Here is a 20,666-nt window from a genome sequence, read left to right as displayed (position 1 = left end):
CTTTCCCAGGGCCGGCCGGATACTTCCGGTTATTTAGCTTTTTGCCGGAGGCTGCGCATTTTACCTAATCTCCGTGTGAGCAGCTCGGGGCAGAGTCCTTGGCGAGCTGTAACTGAACTACATGTCGTCCACGGAGCCTCCCGAGGACAGACAGAGCGGCGACGATCCACCCGGGGACCTCCGCAGTGTCCTGGTCACCAGCGTGCTCAATCTCGAGCTCTTGGACCAGGACCTCTTCAGGTAGTTGGCCGCATCTGGTACCCCCCGCAACCCGCCCGAGACACAGTGGGACAGGGGCTCCTGATATTGACTGCTGCTACCCCGTCGCCCCTGTCCGTAGCCCCCGGGATGAGAATTGACTCTGCGTAGGATGCCTCTGCGCCGATTGGGAGGGAACTTGTGCCTGACAAAGCTGCCCAGGTTTCCTCCTCTGCACAAGGGGTCAGTGCAGCCTCACGGAGGTCCTCTCAATCTGAACAAAAACAGTGGTGACCCAAGATGTCCTTCTCAGCAGCCTCCCTTGAGGAGTCATATCCCAGGGGGAGCCAGCCCAGAAAGGACAGTGATTTGTCCAAGGACGCAAACTTATCTGCAGCTCCTACGGGGAAATTCACTTATTTGCTCTTCCCTACCCCATCCCCACCACCACTAGGTGGGGTCTAATAGCTATTCATTCTGAGGCCTGAGCCAGTTTCCTTCCTGATGCCACTTAAATTCTTGACTGTAGTGGAGGGTTTAACAGCTTAGGCTTCCAAGGCTCTTCTTGGCTGATTGGAAACTATTTTAGGCATTAACTTAATTTCCCCCATTTTAACAAATTACAAGTAACTCTGGAGAACTGTTTGCTATGCATTATGTGAACATCTTGAGCTGGGATGTGAGAAGTTGGAAACCTAAATTCTTTTTTTTTTTGGTCTTTTTAGGGCCGCACCCGTGGCATATGAAGGTTCCCAGGCTAGGGGTTGAATCGGAGCTGTAGTCACTTGCCTATGCCACAAGGCCAGATTCGAGCCATGTCTGTGATCTACACTACAGCTCATGGCGCCAGATCCTTAACCCGCTGAGTGAGGCCAGGGATCGAACCTGTGTCCTCATGGATGCTAGTCAGATTCCTTTCCGCTGAGCCATGACGGATGCTCCATGGAGACCTAAATTCTTGAGCTGCCACTGGGCACAGGCACAGGACAAGACTTGCCTCTAGGGCCTCAATTTCCACATCTGTACACTGAAGGGGTCAAATTTGAAGTCTGAGGGCCCTTCAATCTCTAAATCAAGTTCTTCGAAGAACTAGGCTATAAAGTTGAGGGGTGTGAGTGGCAGACCTTAATACAGTCCACTCCCAGCTTTGGGGGTTCGTCTTTGTTTACTTAAGGCCTTGAGAGGCTTACCCCTTACGCTGGTATGGGAAGAAGACATGGGGTCAAAAGACCCAGATACTTCTCAGGATGGAAGTGTTTGAGCTGTGTGACCTTGCTCGAGTCAGTTTCTCTCTTATGCTCCCTGTTCTTGTAGTGTAAAATATGGGAATTGCTTCATTAGCCTTAACTGAAGTCCATGGACGTTTTGGGCATCCTAAGGCCTTGAAGTTTTAGGTAGAGAGATGTCAGGATATTTGCCTGGGGAAAGGATCTATGGCTTTTAGCAGATGCTCAAAGGGTCCCAAACCCCAATCAGGTTAAGAGATCTTTCACTAGAGGCTCATCAAAGGTTTTTGGGATTTGGCCTAGCCCCCAAGTCTTTCCTGCTTTTCCCCTCTCCCCACAGAGGAAGGCATTACTGGGTACCCTCAACCCAGCGGCTGTTTGGGGGTCAGATTGTAGGCCAGGCCCTGGTGGCTGCAGCCAAGTCTGTGAGCGAAGATGTTCACGTGCACTCCCTGCACTGCTACTTTGTTCGGACAGGTAAACCACCCCCTCCCTACCCTACCCCAGCTCTGGTGGCCCAAGCAGCCACTTCCCCGCCTTGGGGAGGAAGAGGGAGAGAGGTGGAGGGTGGGGGGAAGGGAGTGGGATGCTCTAGGGAGCCTAGAGAGGAACAAGGCCTGAGGCCAGGAAGAGCCTTAGACCCCATACCTGCTGAGATGCTGTGTACTTGTTTTCTGGCCCATGGTGGCACAAGACTCGGCAGCTTCACTGTTGCCAGGGGGTTTTTTGTTCTTTATTCTTTACACACCTGGGGTCAGCCCTGTGCTGAATTCTTGGAGGATTCTGTAACCTCTGCTGGGCGTTTGGAGGCTGGCAGCTTAACTTGGAGAAGAGAGCACCAGCCTGGGAATCAAAGAGACTTTGGGTCTGGTTTGAGCTTTGCCAGGTGACCTTGAGTGAGATAACTACCTCCCCAATCCCTCCTTCATCCCACCTAAAAAATGGAGGAGGGGCAGACCAAGCAAGATCTCTATAGCTGCTTACTGCTCTCAGGTCAAAGGAGAGAGTAATCTTTTAAAACCCATGTGCGCTCTCTTTCTCTCTCTCTCTCTCTTTTTTTTTTTTTTTTTTCTTTTTAGGGCCGCACTCGCGACACATGGAGATTCACAGGCTAGGGGTTGAATCGGAGCTACAGCTGCCGGCCTACATTACAGCCATGGCAACACCGGATCCAAACTGCATCTGCGACCTACACTGCAGCTCATGGCAATGCCTGGATCCTTAACCCACTAAGCGAGGCCAGGGATTGAACCCGCAACCTCATGGTTCCTAGTTAGGTTCGTTTCCTCTGCACCACAGTGGGAACTCTGCCATGCTCTCTTTTGAGAAACAAAAATCTCACTCTTTTTCCCTCATTCCTAAGCAGATGCTCCCAATTTCAAGAGTCTCTGTCTTAATAGTCCCATCAGCTGAGGAGAATTGATGGAACTTTACAGTATGTGATCTGTATTAAAAAAACAATGGGGTCCCCCCTTCACCTTACAAACATAAAATAGTTAATAGTAAATACTATTCCTACTGCATTCCCTTGCCCCTCCGGCCCCATCCTTTTATTTCCTGTCCTTACATGACAATCACTGTTATAAAGTATTTGAATACTTACCTGGGGCTAGCCCCTCTCTTTATGCTAGTTTGGGGCACACTTGCCCTCGGTTTCCTCAGTTTGGCTGTAAACTTCAAAAGTGCCAACGTTTTGATACTGGAATCCTACTAACAGTGAGACATTTTTGTTTCGTTTTGTACAGGTGGAGGCATCACCTGATGCCGCTGAATTGAATCTTACTGGTATCCATGAGGATGCGGGTTTTGGCCTCTCTCAGTGGGTTGGGGAAACAGCATTGCCGTGAACTGTGGTATAGGTCACAGATGCAGCTCGGATCCCTTGCTGCTGGGCTGTGGTGTAAGCCAGCAGCTGTATCCCCGACTGGACCCCTGGGAACTTCCATATGCCTAGGGGTGGCCCTAAAAAAAAAAAAAAAAAAAGAATTCTGGAGTTCCCATCGTGGCTCAGTGTTTAACGAATCCGACTAGGAATCGAGTTCCTAGCTGCGGGTTCAATCCCTGGCTTCGCTCAGTGGGTTAAGGATCTGGTGTTGCCATGAGCTGTGGTGTAGGTCACAGGCTTGGCTTGGATCCCGTGTTGCTGTGGCTGTGGCGTAGGCCTGCGGCTACAGCTCTGATTCAACCCCTAGCCTGGGAACCTCCATATGCTGCGGGAGCAGCCCTAGAAAAGACAAAAAGACCAAAAAAAAAAAAAGAATTTTGAGTCTTTGCAGATAAACTATATAGTGCAGGGCCCGGTATGTTGCAGGTTTGCCATAAATGGTAACTATCATTATTTTGATTTTCTTTTTTCTTTTATTATTTATTTATTTATTTGTCTTTTTGTCTTTTTGTTGTTGTTGTTATTGTTGCTATTTCTTGGGCCGCTCCCGCGGCATATGGAGGTTCCCAGGCCAGGGGTCGAATCGGAGCTGTAGCCACCAGCCTACACCAGAGCCACAGCAACACGGGATCCAAGCCGCGTCTGCAACCTACACCACAGCTCACGGCAACGCCGGATCCTTAACCCACTGAGCAAGGGCAGGGACCGAACCCGCAACCTCATGGTTCCTAGTCGGATTCGTTAACCACTGCGCCACGACGGGAACTCCTAAACTATCATTTTTTGATGATGAACTTATGAGAATAATTAAACGGTGCATGCTACAGAGCACAACTATGTACATTACCTTGTTTAATCCTCTCAAGTAAAGACTGAGTGGGATGGGTGGGGTGTGTGAGCATTCCTGCCACTATTCTACCTATAAGGAACCTTGGACCAAGAGAAGTTAGGTAAGCAGCTCCCATACTGCTCAGGGAGCTGGGATTTGAGCCTGAGTTTGTGTGGCTCCAAACTCTACACTCTGCCCTCCTCCTGCGCTTTTCTTTTTCACTCTTGGGAGATAATTCCAAACATGAGAGGACCCATCTCAGGTCTGGAGGAAGGATCCACTTCCCTGGATCCACTCCATCCAGGGGCGGCGTGAAATGAGCTGTGCTCACACTGCTGTTTTGTAATTATCACCAATTGCAAAACAGCTTCTTTTTTTTTTTTTTTTTTCTCTTTTCTAGGGCTGCACCGGCAGCATATGGAGATTCCCAGGCTAGGGGTCTAATCAGGGCTGTAGCCTCTGGCCTACGCCACAACCACAGCAATGAGGGATTCGAGCTGCATCTGTGACCTACACCAGAGTTCACGCAACACCAGATCCTTAACCCACTGAGCAGGGTCAGGGATCAAACCTGCAACCTCATGGTTCCTAGGCAGATTTGTTAACCACTGAGCCACGATGGGAACTCTCCCAACGGCTTCTTGCATAAAATAATTGGCAGCTGTTATAGGACTATTAAAATAAAAGTCAAGGCAAAGTAGGAGTATGAGATTAACACACTACTCTACATAAAATAGATAAGCAACAAGAGTTTACTGTATAGTACAGAGAAGTATAGTCAATAATAACAAATAAAAGTCAAGGGCCAGGAGGCTGGTAATTACAGGGGATTTGTTTCCGCTTTGCCAGGATAGGAATACAATGGTTATGTCAAAAAACTAGGCTAAGGCATATTGTTGCAGTTTTATGCAAAAGTTAGTTCCAGATTTCCTGGCAGCAAGGCAAAAGAAAGGGTGGCAGGGGGAGCTCTCTTATTAGTTTGTGATATGACCCTCTACTAGGTACATCAAGATTTATAAACAGTGATGGTGCTCCAATGATATTTTTAGATTAAAGATACTGGGAGGTGGGGGTGTTGGGCCTTAGCCATTTATCATATCAGTTCTTTTCCTGAAAGGCTAGGATGGAATGTTAGTTCAGCTTTTTGTTTTTTGATTTTTTAAAAAGTATTTCAATAAATAGGCAGAAGAATGTAATACACGTGTCATCTGACTGGGTGTAGGTTTAGAACTTGGAGAATCTAGAGCAGGAGTCAAAAAACATTCTGTAAAGGGCCAGATAGTACATTTTTTAGATTTTGTGGGCAAAAGAGATAGTGGATACTTTAAACAAATGGGCTTGACTGTATTCCAAAAAATGTCATCTACGGCATCAGTTTCCTCATCCATACAAATGGGGATGACACACTTTGCATAGTTAATGTGAGACTGTAAAAAACTATGAAAAATTAATAAACAGAAACCTCAATTAAGTATAATTGAGCGACCAGAAGGGGGCACTCTCACACCCTGTTGACAATAGCAGAGCTAAGTAAGACTCCTCTTTCCTGACCTGGATTCAGCCAATGAACCCCCATGGGCTTTTTGTTTACTAGAGTTCTCCAGACTACTCTGTACTATAGCTCTTCCTGCCTCCCTCTATAAAAGCGTTCTCAGAGTTTCCTGTGGCTCAGCAGGTTAAGAATCTAGCTTTGTTTCTGCTGTGGCGAGGGTTCCATCCCTGGCCTGGGAACTTGCGCCTGCCGTGGGTACAGCCAAAGATAAAATAAAGGTGTTCTCCTTCCTGTGCCGTGCAGGGGACTTGCACTCGGCTTGTCATGGTTGCAGACCCCAAATTGCCATTCTCTGCTGATCCCCAAGAAACCCGTCTTTGCTGGAGAAGTATCTGGCAGTCTGATTTGTTTCTGGTCAACATAAATGAATGCCTTCACTCCACAACTGTTCGCTCCCTCCCTTCAATATACTGCAAAGCTCACCTGCTCTGTTCCGAGAAAAATTTTGAAGAACAGGTCTGGAACTCATCCACACTGAAAGGTGAATCACCAGTAACTGAAAGCACTGCATTTTTGCTGCAGCCCAAAGATTGGATGAAAGCTTTCTTTTTTTTTTTTTTTTTAAGTTCATTAGTAGCAAGGGAGGCCTCCTTCCTAGCCCCTGGAATCAGACCGCATCTGTAGCTACATCCAGTGTCTGGACTCTTGGAAAGCCCTCCTCAAAGGTCTTTGGCCTTGAGGAGCCCCCATTCCATTAAAAATGCCCCATTTGGCATTGCTGGCTGGGCTTAGGGCTTCACAGTGCTGTTGACTGCTGTTGAACGAGCCAGGCCTGGTGGGCTCCCCATTTAGATGGGATGGAGGACATTACACTTCTCTAGAACTGCTTCTTTCGTCTCCAAGTTGAAAATCACCCCCAAGACATCTCACCACCTAGATGTCAGGGTGCTCCAAGGTCAGTCTGACTTGCACGAAAGGACTGCAAGGACACTAGGCAGCCTCTCTCCCTCTAGAGCCCCTCCCAGACCTGTTGGTTGAGGGCTAACAGCCCTCACCCTGGGGCGAGTGGCTCCCATCCTGCACTGGGAGCGCAGGGACTGAAGGAGAAGGGCCAGGTGACTTCCATTCGCATTGCAGGCAAAGTGACTGACACAGGCTCTTCCTGAAAGACTATCAGACAAGGGCCAGACCACGTAAGGATAGAACTCTAAGCCATGACTGGCAGCAACTGGTACACAGATCACCATCTCTAGCAGCCAGGAAGCCGGACTTCCAGTTTAGGACCAACTGGGGAAAGCCAAACATGCAGCCCTAACCAATGACACAGGCTATCCCACTTCTAGGTAGCCTGCTCCAGCTTCCCGGTGCCGGCAGCTTCCAATGAGGGCATACCTGGAAGCACTTTTTTCAGTACAAAGCTTTCCTGCTCCTCTCTCTGCCTGTAAGTTTCTGCCAAAACTAAGTGATGGTGGCTGACTCCCTTGCTGTACTAAACTCTGAATAAATAGCGTTTGCTTGTTCTTTAAAAACAAGAGAAAGGAGATCCTGTTGTGGCTCAGCGGTAATGAACCCGACTAGTATCCATGAGGATGAGGGTTCGATCCCTGGCCTCACTCAGTGGGTTAAGGATCTGGCATTGCTGTGAGCTGTGGTGTAGGTCACAAACTTGGCCTGGACCTGGCCTTATTGTGGCTGTGGCGTAGGCCGGCACCTGTAGCTCTGATTCCACCCTATGGGAACTTCCATATGCTGCCAGTGTGGCCCTAAAAACAACAACAACAACAACAACAACAAAAAAAAGGAGTTCCCATTGTGGCACAGTGGTTAAGGAATCCGACTAGGAACCGTGAGGTTGAGGGTTCAATCCCTGGCCTTGCTCAGTGGGTTAAGGATCCGGCATTGCCGTGAGCTGTGGTATAGGTCGCAGACGCGGCTCTGATCCCACATTGCTGTGGCTGTGGTGTAGGCCGGCCGCTACAGCTCCAATTGGACCCCTGGCTTGGGAACCTCCATATGCTGCGGGAGCGACCCAAGAAAAGGCAAAAAGACCGAAAAAAGAAAAAAAAAAAAGAGAGAAAAAGAAAAAACCAGGCAACAGGCCCAATTTGCTGACCCCTGATCAAGAAGAATGATACTGAGCTCATAACAAGATCCCAGTCACAGATGGAACAAGGCAAAAGCTGAGAGTATTTTGGGAGTTCCCTTCATGGCTCAGTGGAAACGAATCAGGATGCAGATTCGATGCCTTGCTCAGTGGGTTAAGGATCCAGCGTTGTTGTGAGCTGTGCTGTAGGTCGTAGATGCAGCTCAGATCTGGCGTGACTGTGGCATAGGCCAGTGGCTACAGCTTTAATTCAACCCCTAGCCTGGGAACCCCCATATGCTGAGGGTGCGGCCCTAAAAAGACCAAAAACAAAAACAAAAAACAAAAAACAAAACCAAAAAAAGCTGAGTATTTGAGTATTTTATCTAACAGAGCACTTACTATGTGCCAGCTGTTATTCTGAACCCTCTATACCCCTGAACTAAATCCGTCATCGTTAAGATGCTGAGAAGTGTGAACATTATGATGATCCCCGTTTCCCAGATGGGTTAACTCCTCAGGGAAGGTAAGCGACTCTCCCAAGGGCACACCGCTGGTGAGTGGCAGAGCTGGGCTCCGAATGCAGGGAATCCGGCAATGTCCCTTCTGTCCCACCTGCACCGGGAGCATCCTCAAGACTGAGTCTGATGTTCTTTCTGTACCCCCAGTACCTGGGCCTTAGCAGGCCTCCGTCAGGAGCTATGGAGCAGCAAGGGAATGGAGAATGAGCAGCAGAAGGGCCTGTGCAGCCATGCTGATGGCCAGCAGGCCTCTGCGGCTCACCCTGGCTCATCATGTCCCCTGTGTCCTCTGCAGGGGACCCGAAGGTGCCGGTGCTGTACCAGGTGGAGCGGACGCGGACAGGGGCGAGCTTCTCTGTGCGCTCCGTGAAGGCCGTGCAGCATGGCCTGCCCATCTTTATCTGCCAGGCCTCCTTCCAGCAGGCCCAGCCCAGCCCCCTTCAGCACCAGTTCTCCATGCCCACCGTGCCCCTGCCCGAGGAGCTACTGAGCCACGAGGCCCTCATTGAACAGTATTTAAGGTAAGAGACCTGGAGGCCCCCCGGACAGGCTCAAACCACCGCTGCCACCTGTTAGCGTTTGTGAAACATTAGTTTCAGGTGTGTGAGAGCCCGTTCCTGAATCTCGACTAGCATTTTATTTTTTCTTTTTAGAGCCACACTCTCAGCATGTGGAGGTTCCCAGGCGAGGAGTCGAATCAGAGCTGCATCTGCTGGCCTACACCACAGCCACACCAGATCTGAGCTGCGTCTTCGACCTACACTGAAGCTTGTGGCAAAGCCAGATTGTTAACCCTCTGAGCAAAGCCAGGGACTGAACCCGCATCCTCATGGATACTACTTGGGTTCTTAACCTACTGAGCCACAGCAGGAAACCGACTAGAATTTTAAAAAATAGACTAGGGAGTTCCCACTGTGGCACAGTGGGTTGATGATCCGGCTTGTCTCTGTGGCAGTACTGGTTCGACCCCTGGCCTGTGCAGTGGGTTAAAGATTCAGTGTTACTGCAGCCGTGGTGTAGGTGGTAGCTGTGGCTCTGATTTGATCCCTGGCCCAAGAACTTCCATATGCTAAGGGTTAGGGCAAAGAAAGTTTTTTTAGAAGTAGACTAGAAAAGGAGGTACTGACGTGTTTTTTTTTTCTGTACTAAGGGTGGGAAGCGATTTGTGAAACATTCGTTTCAGTTGTGTGAGAGCAGGTGGGCCCGTGTGTGTGTTGGATCATGATGTGAAGTGCGGGGCTTATGATTCAGCCATTTCAGGTACTGTTACAGCCTTCTCGTTGGGTTGGGTTTTTTGTTGGGTTTTGTTTTTGGCCACAGCATGCAGCGGCTGGAGGCGGGGATCTCAGTTCCCAGACCCGGGCTGCGGCAGTGAAAAAGCCCTGAGTCCTAACCACTAGACCACCAAGGACCTCCCCGGTGTTGGTTTAAATATTGAAACACTTCTGTAACCACTTGGTAGATACCTTCCTGGTCTTTGAGTGGTCCCCCTTCTCCTTCAGGGTCACCTGTGACCCAGCAGCCTAAGAGTTAATACTTGGCAGGGGTGAGGGTCCCTGCTGCCTTTGCCTTCGTGTGTGCTGAATATTTTGAATATCACTGGGCCAAACAGATTTCTTACTTGGATCTCAGCGAATAAAGCTGGAAAAATGCTGGGGCAGCGGAAAGAACTCAGGGTCCTGACACAGGACAGTCACGTGGATTCAGGCCGGGGCTCTGCCTCTCTTAGTGCTCACCTGCTGTGTGACTCTGCCCAACTCTGCAGCCTCTCAGAGCCCTGCTTCTTGATCTAAAAAAATGGGAAAGGCTGTTTCTGCCCTGCCGAATTCACAGCTGTGTCACCACGAGAGCTTTGTGCTGCACACACGGGCGTCAGCCTGCCCGGTGCAGTCAGCCCGGTGTGATGGAAGGGTGTGCATCTGACCTGGGGAAAGGCCGGGCTCAGATCTGGACTCGCACTGCCAGCTGTGTGGGTTCGGCAAGTTGCTTTCCCGCTTGGCGCCTGTGCCTTCAGTTTGAACAGGGTGCCAGTCAGAGTTCCTACCTCATAAGGCTGCTGTGAGGGTTAAATGAGAGCAGGTGGTCAGTCAACTGGGGTTATACCACTCTTGACAGAGAGGAATAAGCTCGGAGCCTAGCATGTGGTCAGAGCTCCAGAATGTTTGAGAAGTGAAAGGAGGACATTGTCGTTAAAGGTCCCTGAGTCGAGCGCTGTGCTGTCCCCTAAGGAAGCGGTGTTAGGTTCGTTAACATTAAGCAGAATTAACACACCGGCCACAATAGCCTTCAATAGCCACATGTGGCTACTGGCTACCACTGCAGGCAGTGCAGCTATAGAGCATTCCATCATCACCGGAGGTTCTGTCACACACTGCTCGGGGGGCTAGGGATGGAAATGGAAATCCGGGGGTCGAGCTCGAGGGGTGGTCGTTACTGTGGCGAAGGGGCTTCCCTGGAAACGGGCTCCTCCCCCTGCACACACATGGGGTCCTGGCGGCTCAGGGTTCGGCAACTCAGTCTAAGTAGGGCGGCCTGTCTCCTGAGGGTTTAGAATAGAGAAGTGGTCCAGAGTGTGAAGCATGGAGCTGGCCTGCCCCCTCGGCTTCCTGAGCAGGCTGCCTGCACTCTCCGTGCTGGCTTCGCTTAGCAGAGGCAGTGGTAGCAACACCCACCCATCTCACAGGGGTGCTGAAGGAGTGAGGTGACGTGTGTGAAGTGCCCGGCACGGGGCCTGTTAAAGGGTCCACCGTATGACTAGTGCGGTGTTGGCTTTGCACACGTTGTCTTGTCTCCGCAGGGTTTACTACGAGGTAGGTTCCTGTCATTATCCACATTTTGCAGATGGGAAAAAAGGCTGGTCGATTATTGACTTGCACAGGGCCTCGGGCTCAGAAGGGGCAAAGCGCTGCAAATGCTGTCCTCTCCTGCCTGCCGGAGGGGAGGGGAGCTTTGGGGATACATTGGGAGTCCCCGTGGAGAAATGAGGGGGGTCAGAAGGGACAGCTCAGAAGATGGGCTTCCCATCTCCCTGGGTCTCCCTGTCCCTCTCCCCTTTCCTTCCAGGGACCCTAACCTCCAAGAGAAGTACCGAGTGGGGCTGAACCGAATTGCTGCCCAGGAGGTGCCCATTGAGATCAAGGTGGTCAACCCACCCACCCTGAGCCAGCTGCGGAGCATGGAACCAAAACAGATGTTCTGGGTGCGAGCCCGGGGGTACATTGGTAAGAGGACCCTGTGGACGGGAAGGAATCCCTCCCAGGGGGTAGGCCGGCACCTCGCTTGCCCTGTGTGGCCTCGGCCTTGTTACTTCCCAGCTGGGCCTGCTTCCTCCTCCATATGACGGGGAAGCTGGCTCAGCCCTTTGCATGGGGAGGATGCAGAGGGGCCTCTAATCCTAGTGTCAGCCTTTCTGGGGGAGGCAAGGCACCTTTGCGGAGATTCTTCTTCAGGTCCACTGCTAAGCCTAAGGTGTCTTTGTGCAAAGTGGAAGTCCAGGGTGGGAGATGTGGGGAGTGAAGACTAGATGGCAGTCCTCACCTCCGCCCCCCCATCTCCCTTATCCCCCATCTCATACACACACACCGCTTAGGCCAGGTGCCCTCATGCAGTGAACAGTCTGCACACCTGTGCATGGCAGCCCCTTTCTCCCTACCTCCCTGCAGGTCCTGAGCTGTAAAGCCCAGGAGCCCAGGGCTGATGGGGCCGGAACCTGTTGCAGGGGAGGGCGACATGAAGATGCACTGCTGCGTGGCTGCCTATATCTCGGACTACGCCTTCCTGGGCACAGCGCTGCTGCCCCACCAGAGGCAGCACAAGGTGCACTTCATGGTCTCCTTGGACCACTCCATGTGGTTCCACGCCCCTTTCCGAGCGGACCACTGGATGCTCTATGAGTGTGAGAGCCCCTGGGCTGGTGAGTGTGGGGCCACGGGCTGGGGGTGGTGGGCTAGGACGCTGACTTTGGGGTGCCAGAGAGCTTGCTTTCTTGGGTGATGCTGCCCCCTGCCCACTCCCTGTGGAGCACTGCACAGATCACTTCCTCTCCTGCCCTCCCCTGGGCTGTGGCATCCTTGTCTTCAAAATGACAGGGTGAGGCCTGAGGATGGGACACCAGCTCAGCTCTTAATTTCTGTACCATGCTGGGAATATGATTCACTTTATCTCAGGGACTCTGTTCTAGTCCCAGAACCACTTTAGATTCTCTGCATGATCTTGGGCAAGTCCCTCCCTCTGAGCCTCAGTTTCCCCATCTAAGCCAAGAGGGTTGCATTAGAGCAGAGGTATCCAAAGCCGGTAGCCCATCAGACCACAACCACCTAGAAGAGCGTTTTCAAAACGATCTGATTCTGTCCCCAAGGTTCTGATTCTGCAGGTCTTGGACAAAGTCTGCATTTTTAAGAAGCTCCCTAAAGGATTCTGATAATTCACCTGGTTGGGGGTCAGGGCACTCAGCAGTCTCTGAGGGCCCCACTACTTGGATGCTCCTTATAGAGAAACCCAGACTCCTGGTTTCAGAGCCCCAGCTAACCTTGGGGATGTACATTTCAAATGAAGAAAAGCCTTGCTTTGTGAAACAGGGACAAAATTTAAGGGACTCTTTATACTCAGGGAAGGGGACTTTCTCAAGTGCCAGTAGCTTCACAACAGAGGAACAACCACCTTGAATTTAGGACTCTTGGGGTCTGGCCTGATCCTAAGGCCAAGTTCCTGAGGTCCTCTGGACTTGAGTGTCATCATCTGGAAAGTGGGACAAGGCCCACTTCATTTGGCGCATGTGAGAGCTACTGCTTCATGAGAACCCAGCAGGCCCCTTCATAAACATCAGACCCAGGCCTAAGGCTGGGGAGAGAGAGCCTCCAGGTGGAGATGGGTGGTGGCTAGGCCTCAAGGCCCCAGGGCCCACAGTTCCTCTCCTCTGAGCCACTTCGTCACTGGGTGGGTGGAGGTGTGGGGTTTTTGGTGGTTTTTTTTTTTTTTTGGCTTTTGTCCTTTTAGGGCCACACCCACAGCACATGGAGGTTCCCAGGCTAGGAACCTAATCGGAGCTACAGCTGCCGGCCTACACCACAGCCACAGCCAACTTCAGATCTGAGCTGCGTCTGCAGCCTACACCACAGTTCACGGCAATGCCGGATCCTTAACCCACTGACCAAGGCCAGGGATCAAACCTGCAACCTCATGGTTCGTAGTCAGATTCATTTCTGCTGCGCCATGATGGGAACTCCATGGTTTTTTTTTTGTTTTGTTTTTTTAATGAATTACCAGCCTGGAGGGTCTGGTTTGACTTATTAGAAAGGGAACTGCTAGGTTTCCTAGCACAAGTGGCCAAAGGTGGGGCAGATCTGCTTAGCTGAGCTACTAAACCAGACTGTTCTCAGAACTTCTCCCCTTGGGATTTTTTTGAGGAAGCCATCAGATGTGTGAAAGTGCTTTCAGACCAGCAAGTGGGATTCCCGTGGGAGGAGCTACCCTGACGACCAGCCGTAACAGGCTCCTTAAGGGGAGCGGCGCTTGCAGAAGGGACCATAGCAGTCAGCCCTGGTGCAGGCCGCCCAGACCGAGATGCACCTTTTTCAAGGGGCGCTTGGCTGTGCTGAAGGAGATGGGTAGCTGTTCTCACCCTTCTCTTTGCCTGCAGGTGGTTCCCGGGCCCTGGTTCATGGGCGGCTGTGGCGTCAGGACGGGGTCCTAGCTGTGTCCTGTGCCCAGGAGGGCGTGATCCGAGTGAAGCCCAAGGTTTCAAAGAGCAAGCTATAGCCAGAGGTACCAGCTTGGCCTGGCACTTCAGGGATCTTCCTTCTCTCCCCACTCCTGAGGCAGGAGTTACTGTCCAGGGCCAGCCCTCTGTCCCTGACATCCAATAAAGACTCATACCACTGGAGCTGCCGTCTTTAATCCCCCTGGGGCCAGAACTGCAGCCCTCCCTCCAGCCATCGACTCCAGGACTCCTGGGGCAGAGTCCCTGGCCCTCTGGCCAGGCTGCCTATGGGTTTGGAGGCCCAAGGGAAAGGGAACGTTGACCCCAACCTGGGGCAGCGGCATCAGACTCTCTCCCTGCACCATCCCAGCCAAAGCTTGTCCTGAGCCCAGCTCTCAACAGAAGCAGCGCGTTTCCTCAGTCTGCTTCAAATTCTTTGCACAACTTCTGGGGGTTCCCAGCACCCCTGGTAGCCTCTCAACTACTGTCCATGTCCTCATCCACCCTCATCCCACCCCTCACCCTGGGGCAGTGCCTCTCCCTGCAGTGGCCTCAGGTCTGGGCCAGGCTAGTCCAGTACCTCCTTGATGAGTAATTCTTTGAGACTTGGGGGTGGCGTGGGGGTCAGGCCTGCCTCCTGCAGGGCCTGCAGCCGGGCCTCCGACTGGCGTTTGTCCAGGCCCAGGCGCCAGGAGAGCCGCACGTGGGCCTCCAGAAAGGGTGCCAGCAAGGGGTGAGGGTTCTTGTTCCCCAGCAGCTGTAGGGCCTTCTCACAGCATGCCCGGGCCTCCCCAGGGTCCTCTAGCTCCTGGTGGCACACGGCCAGCCCCGCCAGGGTCAGCAGAGGGCGGTCTGGGCCCGAGGGGATGCCCAGCTGGGCCTGCAGCTGCCAAGCGTTGGCCCAGAGTGCCAGAGCCTCTCGGTAGAGGCCAGTGCAGGTGAGGCTCTGCGCCCGCCGCAGCTCAGGCAGCACGAAGAAGTCCTGCAGGTCTGGGGCTTGGCGCAGCTCAGGCACTGCCTGGAGGTGGCCCAGAAACTGCTCGAAAGCCCGGCTGCGGCGGGCGATGGTCTCTGCAGTAAAATTCCGGCGCAGGCGCTTTCGGGGGAAGGAGATGGCAGCCATGGGGCCCCGGAACTGCCGCTGCAGGTTTCGGTGCAACCGCTCAAAGTCCGAGTAGCGGCGGGAGATCTGGGCTGGCTGGCGATCTGGCGGCCCTGGGCCCATCACGGCGAGGGTGTAGAGCTGCGGGGAGGGTGGGGGTCAGGGCGGGTGCAGGTTCTCCCTGGGTCCCTTGGCCTCCCCACCCCCACACTGCCAACTCTCTTCCCCCACCTCTTCCCTTCACTCCCGAGAGGGGGCGCCCAGGAGGGTGGGAGCTACAGGGGCTGCAGCTGGGAAGCCCAGCCCCGTCTTACCTGAGGCTCGTCTGAAATGACCCAGGCCCAAGGCAGCACAGGGAGAAAAAGACAGAGATGAGCTTCAGTGCCCAGACCAGCCGCCCCCTTTGCCCCTTCTAGGGAGAACTCCCTACCCGCAGGGCCGTGAGTGCTTCTGACAGTCCCCTGGAAAGCCAGCGGGGCGCTGAACCCAGGCTCATCTCGGGCCTCTAGAGCCAACCTTTAGCTTGGAGCTCTACTCCACTCTGCACACATAACCCATATCCCTAGCCAGGTTATTCCAACCCACACCTGGGAGACAGGCCTTCAGACAGTGACCACTGTGGAAAATTCTAACCTCGGGTCAGCTTCCAGCTCTGGTAGATGGAGCGTTGGCCCGGGTCAGTGTTTACTCAAGTGTGGGCCGTGCATGTACCTGAGATTTTAGGTGGTATGTACTGGAGCAAGTAATACTGAATCAGAGGGAGGAGGTGATGCCCCTTCTAATTCTCTGTGGGCCTGACTACGAATTGAGAAGCTCTCAGTTTGGTTTAAGAAAGCCATTCTCTGCAGTTCCCGTTGTGGCTCAGGGGGTTAAGAACCCAACTAATATCCATGAGGATGCGGGTTCGATCCCTGGCCTCACTCTGTGGGTTAAGGATTTGGCATTACTGTGGCTGTGGTGCAGGCCAGCAGCTGTAGCTCCAGTTCAACCCCTAGCCCAGTAACTTCCATATGCTGCAGGAGAGGCCATTAAAAAAAAGCCTTTCTCCAACTCTTGTCTCCATTTTTAGAAAAGAGACAAAGTGAATCTCAGGTCAGGGCCTTCTTCAGGCACCAGCATCCAGGCAGGGTTTAGAGACACTTTTACTTTCACTGCTTTTATTCTTATAATTTTTTTTTTTTTTTTTTTTTTTTGGACTGTGCCCAGGCATACAGAAGTTCCTAGGCCAGGGATCAAACTCACACCACAGCAGTGATGCTAGACCCTTAACCCACTGAGTCACCAGGGAATTCCTCACTGCTTTTATTTAATTTTGTTTGTTTGTTTTTTGGCTGCCTTATGGCATATGGAGTTCCTGGGCCAGGAATCAGATCCAAGCCATTGCAACCTATGCCACAGCTGTGGCAACGCTGCATCGTTAACCCACTGTGCTGGGGCAGGGGTTGAACCTATGTCCCAGTGCTGCAGAGACACCACCAATCCTGTTGTGCCGTGACAGGGGTTCCCTCACTGCTTTTATTTTTACGTTATCTTCTCTTTATGGCAAGTGAGGCTTTCCACATACAGTTGTGCTATAAGTTGTCTTTTATACTTATTTATTTATATATATATTTCTTGCTTTTTAGGGCAGCACCTGCAGCATATGGAAGTTCCTAGGCTAGGGGTCGAATCAGAGCTCCAGCTGCCTGCCTGCGCCACAGCCACAGCAACAGGGGATCCAAGCTGTGTCTGCAACCTACACCACCGCTCATGGAAACACCAGATCCTTAACCTACTGAGCGAGGCCAGGAACCGAACCCACATCCTCATGGATACTAGTCGCGTTTGTAACCTGCTGAGCCATGATGGGAACGTCCTAAACTTATTTTAAAAAATAGTCTTATTTGAAGAAAAATATTGAGCACAGAATGGTACAAATAGCAATTAGATAGGACAAGAATCGTGAAGGTGGTGCTGGAGGTTTGGGAAACACTGAACAAAATGACCTCTAAGCTTCCCCGGTCAGAAAAACCACGTATGTATTAATCTATTATAACGCTGACCGAACGAACAGGTGTGAAGGGGGATTAGCAAGCGCTGGATGTCAAAAGCCGACTAACACCAAACCCCGATTTTTCTCTGGAATTTGTTTTGTGAAACTGCCAATACCCTGGCCACTCCTCGTCCATTAGGTTTGCTTGCTCCATCCTTCTCTTGAAGATTCAGTGCATGTTAACATTCAGGATTAGAAAGTTTAATAATAAAGAAACTTATTGTACTCTCATTCAACTCTGCAGTCCCAAAGTACACTACATATTGACTGAAGAACTTTTAAGGAACAAAAAAATAGTCTATTAAATGATATTAATATCTATTAATATGCCAGAACCGATTTTCTGTTGAACACACTGCAGGAAGCCCTGGTCTGTGAGTCCTTATGCTCATCTAGCTTTCATTTGTAATGTTTTGACAAAATCCCACTTTATATCCCTTATCTCTGATAAAGATCAGACCGTATCTGATCCTTATACTGTCCCACCGAGATAGGTAATAAAGCAAGTTGCTGAGCACCCTGTGCCATGTGCCGTGCTGAGCACTTGCCATGTACTATTTCATCTTCACATCGCAACGGTGGCCCTGCAAGGAAGGCGCCCTCCCCTCCGACGGCTGAGGAAGTGGAGGCTCCAAGGGTGGGTAAAGGGCTTGAAGACCGCCTCTAAAGCCACACAGCTGGGGGTGAATGGCCCAGCTGGGATTCAAACCCCGGCCGACCTAATTCCAAAGCCTGTGCTCTTAACCCCCAGGAGATGTTCAATCAGGATTTGGGGTCCCCACTGAACAAAGGAGATGATTTGTTTCCCCAGACGTGGGCGAGGCCATCCTTGGCTCTATCTTGTCATTCTCAGGGTTGTCCCCAGGCTTCCATGTCTCCCAGCTGCTCCTTGGCCCTCCTTTCCTGTGCATGACCCCTGGTCAGGACTCTGGCACTTAAGACTTGATCATCAGAGTCAATCCCTGCTCCAATTGGAGCATGGGCGTGGCCCTTTTTAACTAAGAGCCACAGAGATGGGTGGAGAAGCCCAGATGTGGGACAGGGCTCCAGGCCCCCTTCCTGCTGAGTCAGAAATGGAGGAGGGTTGTGAAAAGGAGGGAAGTGAGAGGCAGGGAGCTGCCACTGCCACGACCAGCCAGGTCAGGATGGGTTTCAGGACCAGGCTGGCCGCATTCTCCACGTCACTTTCTCCTTTCCATGGCCAGGAAACCAGGACCTCCCTCAAATTGCTCTTCCCCCCAAGCCACCAGTCCCCTAAATCCAATCCTTAGCTTGTTCTGTACAGGTGTGGGTGCTGGAGAACTGACTCTCCTGGGTTGTAAGGAGGCCATGACAGGCCCTAGATACCAAGCATTTTCAACCCCAAGTAATAATAACAGAACTACCATTTTATCTGGTATTTCATGATGCCAGGTGCAATGCCAAGGGCTTTCTGTGCACTGTCTCTAATTCCTGCAACAATCCACATTTATCCCCATTGCTCGGATGAGCAAACGGGATCGTCAAGGTTTCACAACTCACCCAAAGTCCAACAACTGGTAATAACAGATCTGAATCAAGGTAGGATCCAAAATCCACTTTTCTAACCACTAAACAACGCAACTCGGGTTCTCAAGCCTAACTCAGGTAATATTCTTCCTTGTGTATGTTGCATCTTGCTACAATTTTCAAAACCCTGGGGGCAGGGACACACACACCAGGTCTTAGTCTCAAACCCCAGGATAGGATGGGTCCATAATCTCTTGCTCGGGTTTCATCCCCTTTCTGACCTCAGTTTCCCCATCTGTACAATGGAGCTGCCATTTATAACTTCGCAGCCCCCCAGGAAGCTGGAGCTTTCCCTACTTTCTCTTAGCCAGATTTCTAGACTCATACATAGCCCAGGAATTCCTGGGCCCTCACTCACCACGTACTTGGAGGGTGGGTCTTTGACCACGTTGGCGCTGGTCACCTCAAAGAGGAGCCGCTGGGGTACCAGGGTGTTCCGGGACTTCTTCCAAAAATCTTGCAACTGCCGTGTCAGGAGCTGACTGCCTCGCTGCCCATCAGGTGGGGGACTCCGGTCTGCATGAGAACAGGATGGGCCTGGGGGCAGGTTCGACAGAAGTTACTGTGTGGTGACCTCACTCATTCCCCCAACAAATGACAAAGGCTTTACCCCCATTTGACATACACAGAAATGGAGGGCCAGAGAGGGGCCCGGGGCCAAACACCTGCCCGACAGACAGCAGGCGTTAAATATCTCCACCCCCAAACATCGCTGGCACATTTGCATCCGAGACCCCGTACATTTCATTCCCTTAACAACCCTGAGATGGAAGTGACTTCTTCGATTTGACAAAAGGGAACTCTGCTCAGAGAGGTGGTGTGCCTCTCTGAAGGTCACACAGCCAAGAGGCGGCTGGGGCACTTAAACAACTGTCTGAGTTTCGGCTGGATCAACTCGGGAACGCGGCTGGGGTGGAGGCCTAATCGAGCCCCAGTGTCCCCGCCTCCATCCTCCCGCACTTGCCTGTGTCTTCTCCCGCCGCCCGGTCCCCGGAGGCCAGCGGGTCGGAGCCGGCCTCCTCGTCGTCCTCTTCGTCCTCGTCCTCCTCGGCGCTGGTGAAGCTCAGGGTGCCGCTGAGGCGGGACGACAGGCCCTCAGCGTCGTCGTCCTCCAGTTCCGAGCTCTCAGGGAACTGCTCGGCCTCGGGGCCGGCCGCCCCCTCCCCGGGGCCGTCGCCGGCCAGGGCGTGCCGCAGCCGGTGCAGGAGCCTCGAGGCCATGGCACCCCGGGGGGAGCGCGCGACTCTGGGTCCCGGGCCGGGAGGCTGACCCCGGCCCCGGCGCAGGGAGGAGGGGGGCGGGGCCCAGATCGGGGAGGGAGGGGCGCCGCGGAGGCCCCGCCCCTGCCCGTGGGGGTCTCGCGACTCACCCGGCGCCTGTTTCGCCCCCTTGCGAGTCTCTGCCTCCTGCGCCCCGCGGTGCACTGTGGGGTGTCCCGCTCCCCTGGGTCCCCCTGCAACCCCGGGTGGCTGCCCAAGGCCAACCGAGGCCAGCCCGGCTCCGCCGGGCTCGGGCCGCTCAGAGCGCCGCTCCGGCCCCTTCCTGCCGCCGCCCCGCCTCCGGCCCCGCCCGCCTTCCGAGCCGCCCGGGAATCCCGGGCCCTTCGCTGCAGGAGGGATTTGGGAATCCTGGGTAGGCCTGGGCGGGCCCAGGCCTCCAGGCGGAGCGTCCCCAGTCCGGAGGGACCCACACCCTCCTTGAATCCTTCCACCCCTCGGGGAGCCCCACGCTGGCCGCCTGCCTATCCTCCAATTTCCACTCAGCTAACTTTCCAAAGTCATTACACAGCAGTAGGAAGCCCATCTCTCCTGTGAGGAAACCGAGGCCTAGAGAAGCCACCCGATCTCCGAAGGAATCTGACCCCTGACCTCGCTGAGCCTAGGTTTTCTCATATGTAAAACACAAACAATCACTACCAGAATGAATTTTGCAGCTCTTGTGTGGACCCAGGGTCTGGCACAGAGCAGGGACTCTAATCAGTTACACAACGACTATTGTTTCTGCGTGTTCACGTGCTTTTATTATCTTATTTGAAGTAGACCAAAGGGGAAA

At 52.7% G+C, this 20,666-nt stretch overlaps 2 protein-coding genes across 14 annotated transcripts; one reads left to right on the top strand and one right to left on the bottom strand.

Moving 5' to 3' along the window:
* Nucleotides 1-31: 31 nt before the first annotated feature.
* Nucleotides 32-14,115, top strand: ACOT8 (acyl-CoA thioesterase 8). Of its 11 annotated transcripts, none has more exons than XR_014832438.1 (7): nucleotides 32-240; nucleotides 1,765-1,901; nucleotides 8,530-8,755; nucleotides 9,385-9,494; nucleotides 11,298-11,455; nucleotides 11,953-12,147; nucleotides 13,873-14,115. XR_014832438.1 is itself a non-coding variant. In XM_001928889.5 (6 exons), exons 1-6 carry the CDS (start codon nucleotides 122-124, stop codon nucleotides 13,989-13,991), a joined length of 954 nt encoding a protein of 317 aa, XP_001928924.1. In that variant the 5' UTR covers nucleotides 32-121; the 3' UTR covers nucleotides 13,992-14,115. The 11 variants fall into 11 exon arrangements, 5 of the variants coding, with proteins under 5 accessions (XP_001928924.1, XP_084860170.1, XP_084860172.1 ...); XR_014832435.1 differs by having other exon boundaries at nucleotides 8,888-9,494; XR_014832433.1 differs by lacking the exon at nucleotides 9,385-9,494 and having other exon boundaries at nucleotides 11,897-12,147.
* SNX21 (sorting nexin family member 21) lies at nucleotides 14,112-20,156 on the bottom strand. Of its 3 annotated transcripts, none has more exons than XM_013985408.3 (3): nucleotides 19,579-20,156; nucleotides 18,973-19,151; nucleotides 14,112-15,175 (listed from the first exon to the last, which is right to left on the bottom strand). In XM_013985408.3, the coding sequence occupies exons 1-3, from the start codon at nucleotides 19,832-19,834 to the stop codon at nucleotides 14,501-14,503; spliced, it is 1,110 nt and encodes a 369-aa protein (XP_013840862.2). In that variant the 5' UTR covers nucleotides 19,835-20,156; the 3' UTR covers nucleotides 14,112-14,500. The 3 variants fall into 3 exon arrangements, with proteins under 3 accessions (XP_013840862.2, XP_084860166.1, XP_084860167.1); XM_085004040.1 differs by having other exon boundaries at nucleotides 18,980-19,151; XM_085004041.1 differs by lacking the exons at nucleotides 18,973-19,151; nucleotides 19,579-20,156 and adding an exon at nucleotides 15,349-15,539.
* Nucleotides 20,157-20,666: the final 510 nt, after the last annotated feature.

Source organism: Sus scrofa, chromosome 17, assembly GCF_054392235.1.
Source record: "Sus scrofa isolate SSC_HxYL_T2T_F1_AM1 chromosome 17, Sscrofa_HxYL_maternal_Yorkshire_Landrace_v2.0, whole genome shotgun sequence".
Classification (NCBI taxonomy): domain Eukaryota; kingdom Metazoa; phylum Chordata; class Mammalia; order Artiodactyla; family Suidae; genus Sus; species Sus scrofa.
This window is presented reverse-complemented; position numbering and strand designations above follow the sequence as displayed.

Bases quoted from the DNA above. Each gene is read 5' to 3' on its own strand.
- ACOT8 (XM_001928889.5), top strand. From the start codon at position 122: ATGTCGTCCACGGAGCCTCCCGAGGACAGACAGAGCGGCGACGATCCA. The intron at 241-1,764 runs GTAGTTGGCCGC...CTCTCCCCACAG, and splicing joins TTGGACCAGGACCTCTTCAG to AGGAAGGCATTACTGGGTAC. The intron at 8,756-11,297 runs GTAAGAGACCTG...CTTTCCTTCCAG, and splicing joins CTCATTGAACAGTATTTAAG to GGACCCTAACCTCCAAGAGA.
- SNX21 (XM_013985408.3), bottom strand. From the start codon at position 19,834: ATGGCCTCGAGGCTCCTGCACCGGCTGCGGCACGCCCTGGCCGGCGAC. The intron at 19,152-19,578 runs GCAAGTGCGGGA...ACCTGCCCCCAG, and splicing joins GGCGGCGGGAGAAGACACAG to GCCCATCCTGTTCTCATGCA. The intron at 15,176-18,972 runs GTGAGTGAGGGC...CCCTCCCCGCAG, and splicing joins ACCCACCCTCCAAGTACGTG to CTCTACACCCTCGCCGTGAT.